Source organism: Megascapheus bottae, chromosome 8 (genome assembly GCF_031878675.1).
Source record: "Megascapheus bottae isolate mThoBot1 chromosome 8, mThoBot2.hap1, whole genome shotgun sequence".
Taxonomy (NCBI): Eukaryota; Metazoa; Chordata; class Mammalia; order Rodentia; family Geomyidae; genus Megascapheus; species Megascapheus bottae.
In genome coordinates, this window is record NC_143516.1 from 5,219,830 (window position 1) to 5,233,847 (window position 14,018).

Below are 14,018 nucleotides of genomic sequence, written 5' to 3' on the forward strand. Positions count from 1 at the left end.
CTACTGTGATGCCAGTGTCAGGTGGCCTATAAAATATGTAAATTATACACACTACACGTGAACAAAATACACACAACACAGCACACTCACACGTTTGTAACACGTACATGCTTAACAGAGACACCCACGTGTCCTGTACATACACGTACCCACCCCACTCTCAGTCGTTTCCTGTCTAATTCCCAGGCCTCACCGGTGACTTGGCAATCCACCAGAGAAGGAAGACAGGCCAAGGCAGTTTCAAACTCAAAGTAAGTGTTCCGGATCCCGCGGGCAGAGTCAATGTCCTGATGCAGGAATTTGGCAGTTCCTGGGTATTTGTCGTCATTGCAGATGAAACGAATGATGAAAGCAGTGCCTGTGGAACAAGGCAGCATGGCTCACCTAGACACGGAGTACCTCAGCCAACAAGCTCACAGCAGCGCCATGACACAACTGCCGTGTGCCGGGACCCACATACAAACACCAGAAGACAACTTAATTCTCATCGACTGTACCAAAATACCTGTAAGGGTAAAAGAAAATGACAACCCAGTCCACTGCGGAGCTGGAGGCAGAGGGGGCAGTGAGCACTGGGCTCAGAAACCAGGTACAGACAACGAGACAGAGCATGGGAGATGAGGCCAGAACCCAAATTGGTGCCCACGCCCCTGTGGGAGTAATGATTTTTACTTTGGGTGTGACAGTGCATCCCAGAGGACTCTGAGCTGCCAAGTGACTCATCTGAGCTAACATTCAAAAGTCTCCTTGCCTGCTGCAGTAATCACTGTTCTGTAAGAAGGCAAAAGCCAGCAAGCCAGGTGTGGTGGCTCACGCCTGTAATCCCAGCTACTCAGGAAGCAGAGATCTGAAGATCAAGGTTCAAAGCCAGCCTGGGCACAAAAGGACCCGAGACTCATCTCCAATTAACCTCTAGAAAACAGGAAGTGGGGCTTGGCCCAGGGGTAGGGTGGTAGCCTTGAGCTAAAGAGCTCAGGGACAGCACCCACGCCAAGTTCAAACCCCATGACCACCCCCCCACCCCCGCAAAAAAAAAAAAGAGGGCCAAAGAAGGGAGACTGCAGATGAGGCTGCTGCAGCGAGGTAAGCAGACAGAGCATGGGGTACACAAGCTGCAGCTGTACCAAGTGTGCATACCACAGAGCCATGTTCTGGGTTCTTTTTAAACTATTTTTGTTACACAGGAACTACAGTTTTGGATTATTATATTTCAATAAAATAATAGGCAGGGATTAGGGCTGGGCAACTAGTCTACCTATCACCTCATACATAAATTGTACATCAGCTTCTCTGAAATGTACAACCGGCTACTGTCAACAACTAATGTACTTCAGAACACTTTCTCCCAGACCAGTGCTATGGCTCAAGTGCTTCACGAGCACTAGACCCTGAAATCACCAAAAATACATAAACAGAATCAAAACACCACTTATTTCTGCCAGCCAAGTGTGGTAACTTACAGTTATAAACCCAGAAAGCAGAGTCTGGAGGATCTCAGTTCAAGGCTAACTCAAGTTAGCAAGACTCCATTTCAAAGTAAAGAAGTGAAAGAGGACCAATGCTGGGTGAAAAAGCCAAGCAGGAGCTTGGCGCCCTGAGTTCAAGCCTCAGTACCAGCACATAGACTGATAAATAACAATAATAATAATAGGCCCTGTTAGCTACACGTGGCAGAGTTGTACTCACCTCTGTCCTGGGGGGAAAACCCTTTGTAGGTCAGAGTTAGGAAGCCCTCGGTGGAAAGCTGGAGGCTTTTCTCAAACCCAACTGGTCTTTCCGGCTTCAGGTTCTTTAAGTCTTCTGTCTGAGTTTCAGCTTCACAGCCAAAAGCTGGCTTTCCACCAACGGTCCCACAGACAGGCATCGTGCCACAGACATTAAACTGGTGACCAGAGGGCAAGACCAATACAAGTGCATTTACATTTCATGACTTACAAAAGACATGCCATGTTAATCTAGTATTGCTGCAAACACTCCAAGTTTGGGAAACTAAGTTATAGTCAGTGAGAAAAGCAAAACTTAAGTCAATCCAAGTAACAGCAATATCCAGAAGTTTCCTCTAAGGTTCAGAATACTGACATTTGTGCATACATGCGTAAGTGAGTGTGTCTATTTGTGTATCACAAGTATTTATGATATATTGCATTTAGTGCCCACAAGGCCCTAAGTTCCAACTCCTGTACCAGTACCATGGAGATTGGAAACAGCTTCTCTCTTTCATTCCAGACCTTGCCTGTAATCTGACGGCCGAGCTGGGATAAGCCCAGCTGTGGCCTGCCATTTTGTGGGCTCTAGGCTGCCCACATCTGCACGCAATCAAGTAAGGAGGTGTTTCATACATCAGCTCTAGCAGCATGGGGAGCCGGGGGGTACCCGGGGCTGAGCCTAGCCCATGCAGAGGGAGGTAGCCACCCGAACACTCTTCAGATCAACCGCTGCCACCTTTTGCTTCCCACTGTCACTCTCTGCCATCTAAACTTTGTTCTTGTCATATCCTGGCGCCATGGCTACAGTGCAAAACAGGACCTCTCAGGTCTGTTCTAAGAATGTCCTCTGTAGGGCTGTGATCATCCTTGATATCCCCTTCTCTATAGGTTCCTGAAACCTGTGCCTTTCATGCAGTACTGCAGGCAGCTAAATAATTCACCTGCTCATATGCCACTTGATATAAACTGAGCTTCACAGCAATATGTGGTAAATCTACTAGAATTAATGTTGAACACTTTAGGTAATTTAAACACACATTATTAGAGACACATATGCTGAAGGATGGGGTAGGAGGACAAAAGCCAGCTGAGGGCTAATCTTGCGCAGGGCTCCTGGCAAGGGGACCCCTGGCGGCCTTCCATTTGTGGGCTTCATCGACAGCCCTCCTCTATAATGAATTACCTGAAGATATTCTGCCAACTTCCTGTTCTTCACATTTCATTGCTTTAATTCAGACATTGCTACAAGAATTGAGTCAAAACCAAGATGTTCTGAAGCCTTCTCCAGGACCAGGGGGCCACATGGCTCAAAGGGTAGAGTACTGCCTGGGAAGCAGAAGGCCTGCGTGCCCCTCTGCACTGTTCCAGACTAGTTTTAAACCTCCATCTCCTCAATTTGTCTCACAAGTAGCTAGGACCACTAGCAGAGTCACAGGTTCTCTGCTTAGGTAGTCTTCCTTTTCTAAGGTGATCTAATCACCATTTTCTCCTGATTTAGTGGGTAGCAGAAGGAAGGGCCTGCTAAATCGGACTGCTGGTCTAGTAGAGCTGCTAACTTGTCATGTCTGGAGTGGGCCCAGGAATCTGTACTTCTAACAAGGTCTCAAGTGATGAGCTTCTACCTTGCTCTGGGGACACAGAGCTGCAAAGAATACCTGCCCCGCGTCTGAACTACATCAGGCGTTACAGTGGTAGAACGGTGGCACTGGAAACCTCTGGGAACCCCTCTGCATGTCAAGGTCTTCAGGGATTGTGGAAGACAGCTTTCTCCCCACACCACCAGCTACAGCTCTGATGCTTCAACCCCCTGATGCAATTCACTGAATCACTCTCACCACAAAGGTCTTTCCAATGCCTGAGACCACGTATCCTTGGGAATTGTTGAGTGGGTTAAGATTAAATACGAATCCACTGTTGGGGTCCCTTATAGAACAAGCCTGCAGGAAACAAAAGCAGGAAGGAAACACAGTCAAGCAATTTCCACAGGCGCACAATAAGCACAGTTCCTCCAGAAACTTTGTGTTCAAGCAGAGCTGTGTTTCCACGTACTAGAAAAGTCCCTGTCAGGCTGGGGTGAGCACCCCAGTTCTACTCACAGTACCATAAGAAAAATAAAGCAAGAATCCCCATCAGGAAGAAATGTAGGAGGACCTCCGAGATATAGAAACAAGAGCCATATATGGTATGACTGTTGTTCTTAATGTACTATGTTATTTCTCATCTCTTTTGTTGTCCCTTGGTTATCTCATATTGTTACAGTATCTTACCTTGTTATCTGATCTATTATATATATGTTTATTTATTTAAAATAGGATAGGGAAGGGGGGAAACAAGATGAGGGGAGGAGGTGGGGGAGGGAAATGGGGACAAAAACATAAGAAGGGGTAGGTAGCAGTGATTAAGTAATGCACCTTCTATCTGGCAAATAATGTAACCTATTAATTACAATAAAAAGTGTTTTAAAAAAGAAAGAAATGTAGGCCTCAACAGTCTCAGACTATTCACACACAGCTGCTTTACCTGCACCAAGCTGTGATATGGTCTCAGGAGTGTTAATGCTACTACATTACTGTAATAAGAAAACTACTGCTAAGGGGAAAAGTGAGATTCAGAAATAATTCCTCTTAGAAACAAAAGACACATCTTAAGAAACCTCATGTTTTGTTTTCTGCCTCAATTATTCACATAAGGTATTAATGGTAGGGGCTGGGAGCACCTAGCATGCACAAAGCCCTGGGTTCAATTCCTTGGTACACATATACAGTAAAGACCAGAAGTGGTGCTATGGCTCAAGTGGCACAGCACTAGCCTTGAGAAAGCCCAAGGACAGTGCTCAGGCCCTGAATTGAAGCCCCAGGAGTGGCAAAAATCAAGATGTTGATGGGAATATCATCTGGTAATTTGACAGCTCCTCTCCTCTTAAGATGAACTGCGCCAGGCCTCCTGTGTCCACATACAGGGCACGGGAGCATCCACAGACCCAGAAGCTCCAAACCTGGACAGGGTACCTGTTCTCCACCCTCACAGAGGGCCTATAAGCCAGTACCCTGAGCTGAGGGCATCCATATGGATTACCCTGCCTCTGTTGTAAGACTCCAGGCTGGTAGAAAGATCTAAAACGTAGAGAAAGAAGCATGTCCTCTACCACACGTAAAAATACACCACTACACACATACCTCACAGCTAGCTCTGCAGCAGCAGACAGAAAACGGCAGAGCGGCTGCTGCCACCCTGCAGGAGAACATGTAGGGGTGAATCCCAGACAAACCAGCAGGACAGAAACTGCAGTGGGGTAAGGGCCCAGGCTGCCCCAAAGGTTACAATAGTAATTTACAGAAGGACAAGAGAGGCCAGAAAATGTGCTTGGAAGCAGAGTATCAGACCTTCAGGCAGCTGCTGCCATCTTGGGGGAGGGAGATGCTGTTAACACCTGACGGAGATGGCAGGGGCAGGGGCAGGGGCGAGCCAGGTGCCTGGGTGGAAACTCCAGGACGACACGTACCTGGTCGGTGTCTGTAATCATCTGGATGGGACAGGCAGCCTCTGTGTTCCACAGGAAACTGACCACACACTCCCAGTTGAAAGTGAATATGGGGTGGGTGTTCTGAAAGGTAAGTGCAGAACAACCTAGCCAATCGAAAGCCAGTAAAGTGACAACAGTGGCTGAGATCTACCATCCACCTCAGCCGTGACAACTATGCTTTCTAGCAACTCCACTGGGGCTCACCTATCTCAATTATTCAAAATCCATGATCTAAATAGAAACCTTGTAAAAATGGGACTGAGTGAAGGATGATTAATGAAAAGCTCTGAACATGATAGCATGCTCCTAACAACCCCCCCCCCAAAAAAAATGCTCAATCTGTCCTATACAGTGTGACACAATGAAAGTGCTTGGACCTTCACCTACCAACCCCTGCCTTACCAGGCTTCCTCGGCCACAGACCAGATGGATCCGAGTGCTGTAGGTGGTCCGCTGACCATCGCTGGTGGTGCAGGCAGAGCCGTTCACGTACTCTAACAGGAGGCTGCCGCTCTCCTCCACCACGGGGCCTGTCTTTGCAACTCCCAAGTTACTGATGGACACAGCTTCCGTCAAGGAGCCCTGTAACACAGTGTGTATTAGGCCTGCCTGGAAACAGCTGGCTTCCACACTAGGAAATTATATTTGTTATTCGGGGTAGTTACAGCCTGAGACATCACTGCTAACACAAGTTATGGAACCTCGAACCACTGCTTCCAGGGGACCCCTACAACACACAGTGACCTCACCTCATTCACAGACAGACTGCACATGGCTCTGACCAAGGGAGGTTGAAAAATAAATTGAAAAAAATAAAAAGTGGAGGATATTCTTAGCAGAGGAATATGAAGGTGCAATGCCTGTGTGCATCTCACTATATAAAATAATATTTATCAAAGTGAACACCATGTTATTGTTGCTGCTTTTGTTTTCTTTTCTTTTTGTCTTGTTTGTTCATGTGTCTGACTTTGGGAGGATAAGGGAGTGGCCACAGAAATGGAGGGACAAAGGATGAATAAATGCAGCAGTGGTACTCAGTGGATACTATGTTGAAAATGAACTATACAACTTGTCCAGTGGTACTCTGTTAAAAATAAACTATACAATGGAGAGAGCAAGGGAAGGGGTGCCATTGTTCAAAAACATGCACTCTTTACATGACAGATGTAACTAACTCCTCTGAACATCACCTTCATATTAATAAATAAGAAATCTCAAAACCCCAAATTTTAAAATTCCCATGTTTGTTCCACAACTCCACTTATGGGAAGACACTCAGCCAGTTCTGCATTATCACCAGTTGTGCTGAAATTACTAGCTCTGCTGAGCTTCCCTGCTATTAACTTTGTGAAAATCTGCATTTCCTCACAAAAAAATAATTTTGTAATGTCCCAAAAGCTAAGAGTTATGGCAAATCTCCTTAGCCAAAAAAGCTAGTAACATGCCTAAGAAATATATGTAGAATCACAGCATATAGGCATAGGGCCAGGAGCATGGCCTAGTGGTAGAGTGCTTGCCTAGCAGGCATGAAGCTCTGGGTTCAATTCCTCAGTATCATATATACAGATAAAGCTAGAAGACGTACTGTGGCTCAAGTGGTAGAGTGCTAGACTTGAGAAAGCTCAAGGACAGTGCCCAGGCCCTGAGTTGAAGCCCCAGGCCTGGCAAAAAAAAAAAGAATCACATCATGTATTTGGCAAATGTTGAGGGTTACTACAGGAAACCTGAATCAGATATCTGCCATATGTGTGATAAGGAGCAGCAGAACCAGGATCTAGGTTTGGTGAGCAGTATCAGTATGTGCAACAGCGATTCTGTGACAGTAATGTACAAGTTCCTGAAGTTCAAGTGATAACTGATCAGACAGACAGAAGCAGTAGGTAAATGTGAACAATTTAGAATTCTGAGTTTCTGAGGACACATGGTTTTTCCTCAACAGCTCTCCTATCCACAGACATCAATGGTATAGTATATGACACAGCTCATGTAACTTATAGTTTGTAATTACATCCTATGAAGTTATCATTAATGCTTTATGGGACACTGAACCAGTGCTCCTTAGCAAACTATGTAATATATACACATAGCTTAGGTAATTACAGTCTTAAATCCTGAAAATGATTCATGCTAACAGATTCCATCTCCTTTGTTTTATAATAGGGAAAATAAATGAGAAGTGACTCACCTGAGACTGTACTACCAACAAGTAACTTTGGACTCTGGCCCTAATCCAGCTGACCCCAGAAAGGTGGAGCTTCTTCAAGTGCCCACCCCATCCCAACCTCGGGTTGTTTCTGTTTATGGCAGATCAACATCTGATTCAACTAGGAATGTGCATCCTGACCACTCAAGAGCAGAAAATGTCAAGTCACTTTGCGTATGAAGGATAACTATGACAGCCTGTAGGTATTGATTTAGAGTCTACAAATGTGAGTGTAGGCACAGAATGGGAATGGCACATGCACAGGTGGACACCTACATGGAGAAACCATTTCAGAACCCCCAGGATGTGCCATCTACCTGTGTGGAGACAATACACTCCTGGCACTGGTTTTAACAGAAGCCAGCTCCAGTGCATAGACGCATCTATGAGACCCTGATCTGACATGCACTGTAAGGACACAGGCAAAGTTCTGGCTATGGCTGAGATCAATCAGATGGCTCAGCACTCCAGACGCATTAATACTCAAGCCTGGCTCATCCACAGTACATCCTCCAACCCACTCTCCCTAGGAATCCACAAGAGCTGTGGAAAGCAAAAGCTCTTCTACCACCATGTGCCTTATCACTCATAGGTAAGCTTGGGATAATGTAATTATTAAAAACCCCCTCTTCTTTATTTAAAGTGGTTGGCATTGCTATTTCCTTACATTCTAAACCTGAACAGAGTCCAGAGCGATACACAGCTGCTCTGATGGGAGGTAGTGTTCCCCAGAAGCCTTATGCTCAGAGGGTTGCAGTCCACCCACACACGTCTCAGGAAGGCAGACGAGATGCTGAGCAGACTCACCTGATCATTCTCATACTTCATCTGGCAAGCCGACGCATTGCGATCACAGCCTGGCACAGGATTGAGGGGCCGACACACGTTTATGTAATACTTCCTCCATGTGACGTGTTCCCGGGAGTTGTCCATGGCATACCAGTTCCCTACATGGCTGCCTTCAGATTTCACAAGACTAAAATTTCAAAGCAAAATAATATGTTTTTGCAACTAGTATAATGCTAGCTGTAACAAGTATGGACAGACATTTCGAAGTAGAATATGTTTTTAACGTTTCCACACTGGCAGCTAATAAAGAGCTAAAGAAAAAGCACAGGGAAGGCACTCAGGACACCTGGCCTTCGCACACCCTCCAACCCTGCACCAAGTCACAGCATTTTTCTTTTTGCCAGTCCTGGGGCTACAACTCAGGGCCTGGGCTTCCGGCTTTTTCAGTGTATGTGGTCCTGACGGATCAAACCCAAGGCTTCACATATGCTAGGCGAGCACTCTACAACTAGGCCACACTCCGGGTCCCAAGGCATGATTTTAAATGAAGGTACAGACAAGGCCTCCCCACGGTAAGATACAGTAGCTATCCCCAACACTGCCACACCAGGCCTGGGATTCTCCCCACCCTGACCAGGCTCTCCCAGCACCAATGCAGCCCCCATCCACATCAGCTCAATCGTGTGCCCTCCACACCACACCCAGAACAAGGATCAGCTGACAGTGCTCACCTGGAGAGATCATACTGCTCCATCGTGGAGGGGTCAGTCACCACACACTCCAGGGGCTCCTCTGGGCAGGCGTAACTGGTATACCACCGGAAGTTGTACGTGGAGTTATCCTCTTCCTAACAGTGACAAGGAAGAAACAGGAGCAGGTTAGTCTGGATCTAGTGTCTCTCAGAGGCCCACATAGTAAAGACCTGGTCTCTAGCTCAGTGCTACTGGAAGGTGATAGAGCTTTTGGGAGGTGGAGCAGAGGGGAGCGGTCTTTAAGTCACTGGAGCTGTGCTCCAAAGGATAGCGTGAGGCCTGAGCCCCTTCCCCGCGCTCTGCTATATTTCCTGGCAGTGAAGACAGCATTCTACTCCATCATAGGCTGTCATGGTATGCTTCCTCTCCGGAGGCCCCAGCAGCACAGCTAGCCAATCATAGCTTGAAACCTCCAAAACTGGGGCAAATTAACCCTTTCCAAGTATGAGTTACCTCAAGAAGCGGTGTTACATATAAAATAGTGACAGAGGGCTGGCATACACAGGGAAAAGGCAACTGCTTTAAAAAAAAAAAAAAGAAAAACATTCAAAAAATAACAAAGACATCATTTTAGATGAGAACTGCTTGACAGAGGGTTTACTTTGTCCATTTCTTCTCACTGTATTGAAAACAAATTCAGATAGAAATGTGACCTTGATTAGGTGGAAATAATTTCTATCCTTTTATTTTGTACAGCCCTTTAAATAAACAGTAAAATGATAACAAATGAGCACTGCACATGCACCCAGACAGAACTAAATGGAATAAATAAGGTAATGATTTGGTTTAAAAAAAAAAATCAGGGCCGGGAGTTTGGACTAGTGGTAGAGTGCTTGCCTAGCATGCATGAAGACCCAGGTTCGATTCCTTGGTACCAACACACATAGAAAAAAAGCTAGAAGTGGTGCTGTGGCTCAAGTGGTAGAGCTCTAGCCTTGAGAAATGCCCAAGGACAGGGCTTAGGCCCTGAGTTCAAGCCCCACGACTGGCCAAAAAAATTTTCAAAAAAAAAAAATCAGACTCATCACAGCTCTGCTTCTAAACACAGGATCTACAATAAGCCTGTTTAATGCTGTCGGATCCACACCTGATACTCAGGGAAGCCCACTCCAGCATCACGGTCACAAAGGAAAGTGATCAGCGTGGATCTCGGTGTATGCTTTTCGTTGTTATAGGGGGTGCCGTCCTTGTAGTTCAACTGGATCATCCCATCATAGTATGAAAGCTTAGCGTTGCTCAGTCCCAAGTTCCAAAATTTCCGATCACTGAAACACACAGAGGTCTCTCAGGAAACCCCAATGAGAAGCTCTCCAAGGGTACATGTGGAGAGAGAAGGCCCATAAGCTGGTTTGTGCCCAGACATGGCCACAGCCAGAGATCCCATAGAAAGATCGTTAACTGTAGGGAACGACCACTTTCTGTACCCGCCACCAGAACCCCAATCTACTCTCAACACTGCTGCTGCAGGAACAACTCACTTTATTAAGCTAATGCTACACAGATTGAACATGTCAGACATGAACATTCAAGAACTGAAAAGCACAAAGCACACAGACGTGGAGAACCCCAACCTCACCTCTCTCCCTGGGACATGATTTACTTTTCTCCAGGAAGTTGAGCTCCTGGCATCCTGAACTTTTTTGGCCAGGTCTTTTCAGTGTTAGCCATAATGAATGAAACGCATGCTAGCACAAAATGCTAAAGACCAAACTCACTTGCCTTTTGGCTACCTGGCAGGCCCCGGAGTCTGAATGACACAAGTTCACAGGCACCGCACCACATACATTTATATAGAACTCATATTTGTCTGTGTCAACTTTGTAGGCATCATTTTTCTTTGTGAGAGGTGACAAATCAAAAGAAAATCCTAAGAATAAAAAAAGGCAAGAATATAAACAAGGCCAGTCAACACACAGTCGATTCTTCCTGGGCAGGAAGACACCAGAAAGGAAAAAACAATTTCCCAACATGGTGGCTAGCATTTCCCTTGACGAGGGAGTCCACGCCACTGTCTTGTATTACTGCATGAACCTGCAGCCCTACTCAAAACCCCTAAGTGCAAGTCATAGAAACTTCTCCCATGTGTAAGTCAGATGAGCACTGCCCAACAGCCTTCTTGTAAAGGCTGCTTCTGGGCTAAGAGTCAGAACCTTCCAAACGTGAGTCAAACCCTTGTGTTGTGTTCTGGCATATCCAATTACAATGCATTGAGGATGGGCTCTTTAATAGCTCATACCATACCCATTGTGTATTTGGAATTTGGTCAAACCGCATTAATGAAATTTGAAATCACTAAAGCACTCACAGAAAGGGTTTAGGAAAAGCCTTCCACAGACCCAAGCCACTCTAGACAACAGAGGGGCGCTACTCAGACACACACCTGCCTGGGCATCGAAGACAGTACAGTTCTCGCCTTCTGTCTTCGACAACACACAGGCAGCTGCTGTGTACCACTCAAACTCGTAGAAGCAACCGTTGTCCTCAGAAGCTCTCAACACTGGGGCACTTTCCAGGTCTCCTATAGATGAGGGAGAAGCAGTCACTCCTCTGTTCTGAAAACCTTCCCCTATACTTGCTCTGCAAAACACATCCTTGTGAGGATGGCAGGAATGAGGTCATTCAGTTCATTCCGGTGAAGGAGGCACCTAGAATGGCTGAATTCATAGACAGAAGGCAGTCGGAGGCTGCCAGAGTGGGGGTATAAAGGGAAGAGAGTTTAATAGGTACAAAGCCAATTTGGAAAGCCAAGTTGTAGAGACGTAGAGACGTATGATGGTGGTAGCTGCAAAAGAAAGGGAATAATGTACTTAAAGCCACAGAACTGTATGTCTGGAAAGGATTAATATGACAACTTTTGCTACACGTACTTTCCCACAATTTTAAAGAGCGATTAAAATGGTAAATGTTCTGTTATGTATACTTAACCACAATACAATAAGTAAAAAGTAGTCCTAACCTCTGGCTTCTCTCACAGCTGGGAATTTATTCAAAGGAAACAGTTCAGTGGGAGGTGGAGAAAGGCTACGCAGTCAGAATTCCCCATCCTGGAAATGTTACCATTCCAACAACAGGGAAAATATTTAAAGACAGTAAAGCCATGCCATGTCAACAAGAAGATCCCTAGAAACCAGAAATAGAGCTATGCACATGGTGCTCATGAAAAGTAACGTTTTGAGTACTAAAATGTGGGAAAGTAAGCACAGAGGTAAATTCATGGATAACGTGTTTAAATAATTTATGACTTACCTGTATTACTGATTCTGTATCAATCCTGAGAACAGGCCACTGTGCACAAGATATGTGACTGGCTTAAGAAAGTCTAACTCCCTGCTGATTCCAAATGATTTTTCCATTTGTGGGCAAAAGTCCAACTGACCTGCCTCTGGTCACCAAGGACCCTAGAGCATGAAGTGCTGTGCACCCCGCCCCATGCAATCATCTCTGTGTGGATGCATGAGAAGCCCGGAAATAGGAAGCAGCAGCAGCAGTCTCACCATCACACTGTGTTCTACCGTTATAACATTTACCTGGCTTGCACACAAGCGTGATGTTGGTTGTTATTTTTTTGCCAGCAGCACACTCATCACCATCTGAATAAGAGAGCCGAATGTTTCCTTTCTCTTTTGTTGGAGGAGAGACAAATTTTCCTAGGTTTTTGCTTCCAGACTCATCTGGATATGGAAACAAAGGGGGAGGGAGAAGGGTAGAGATGGAGGTCACAGTGAAAAGGTCATCAGGACATGGACAAAGAACTAAAAATTAGGCAAAACTCAGCAGGTACATCACATCTGCTTCTTTCTTGAGTGACAAAGCTGAGCAGTAACAATGACATTAGAACTCCAAGGACATTTGAGGTGCCCTGTGTAAGCAACACTATTCCTTTTTCTAGGCCTTATAACAGCCTTAGGAGAGCACACAAAAGTTAGGTTTTGTTCTTGATGAAGCAGAAACTCACTAAACCTGTCTGCCAATCCACACTGATGGCCACTGAATTCTTGACTCAGTTGTTTCAAAAATCTGCTCAAGTTCTTAACACATGCCGTACCTGCACCTGCTTTTGAAGATATACCACTGGTTCCAAAAACAAAGGTCATTTCTCAAACCCATCAAAGCCTCATAATTCTTTCTCAATGTTTCTAATAGATTTTTACTGCTCTCACCACCGGCTATCTTCAGGGCGATGAACAATAGAGCCACTAAACCTCTCTCATCAGAATGAGCCGCCTCTATGTGACAGCTATAGGAACACAACAGTGACACGGGTTTTGCTAAAAACTAACTTTACACAAGCACTGGCAACTGGCCCAGTGTCTTTTAGCACGGTTCTGTTCCCAGTTATGGCTTCAGCCAACATCAAAATGGCTCTGATCAACCTTAGCATCACAGGATCACCTAGCAGCCACAGACAATTTGTGGGAATCCAAAAATACAAGGCTGAGAACCATAGGAGGGCTCCGTAAGTCACTCCATGGGGAAAGCAGACTCTACCTCGCCCTGCCTGAGGGGCAGGGTCACTCCCATCTTCCTCCAGGTACCACTCACCCACTGCGCACACTGCAGCTTCTTCAGGACAGCTTCGGGCCTTGCCCTGCTGCAGCACTCGATGACAGACATTAATGAAAAAGTACTTCTTTTCTGCTTCTCTCTGGCTCCCGTCCACAGCCTCCCAGTTCTGCTCTGGTTCTGTAGGCAGAAATAAAAGCTTCTTTAACAATGATTTCTTTCCCTGTGGGTCACACTGTAAGTGGTGACTCGATCAGGAAATCCTGGCATCCTCATTTCTGAAACCTGGAAGGGCTAAAGACAAAGAGACAGAGTCCCAGCTTCTTCACTGAGGACGAGAGGAGCCAGCCCTGTACTGAAACATCTTTTTCTTCGATTTTTTTATTGTAAAGGTGATATATAGAGTTACAGGCACATAAGTAAGGTAATGAGCACATTTTGTCCAACACTGTTACCTCCTCCCCATTTCTCTCCCACTTCTCCTTCCCCTACTGAAACATCTTAAGAACAGGCTTACTATGTGGCCCAAGCCCCACAGTATG

General features: G+C 45.7%; 1 protein-coding gene across 1 annotated transcript in view; it reads right to left on the minus strand.

The window, feature by feature from the left end:
* The window catches only part of Igf2r (insulin like growth factor 2 receptor), an 83,222-nt gene that overhangs the window by 25,924 nt on the left and 43,280 nt on the right, over positions 1–14,018 (minus strand). The window contains exons 12-23 of the mRNA XM_090337874.1: positions 13,516–13,656; positions 12,501–12,644; positions 11,354–11,491; positions 10,693–10,840; positions 10,061–10,238; positions 8,953–9,068; positions 8,240–8,408; positions 5,632–5,811; positions 5,209–5,310; positions 3,542–3,643; positions 1,687–1,882; positions 194–358 (exon numbers count right to left, since the gene is read on the minus strand). Coding sequence (XP_090194000.1) covers positions 194–358; positions 1,687–1,882; positions 3,542–3,643; positions 5,209–5,310; positions 5,632–5,811; positions 8,240–8,408; positions 8,953–9,068; positions 10,061–10,238; positions 10,693–10,840; positions 11,354–11,491; positions 12,501–12,644; positions 13,516–13,656 — 1,779 coding nt within the window. The remainder of the gene's footprint in view (positions 1–193; positions 359–1,686; positions 1,883–3,541; positions 3,644–5,208; positions 5,311–5,631; positions 5,812–8,239; positions 8,409–8,952; positions 9,069–10,060; positions 10,239–10,692; positions 10,841–11,353; positions 11,492–12,500; positions 12,645–13,515; positions 13,657–14,018) is intronic.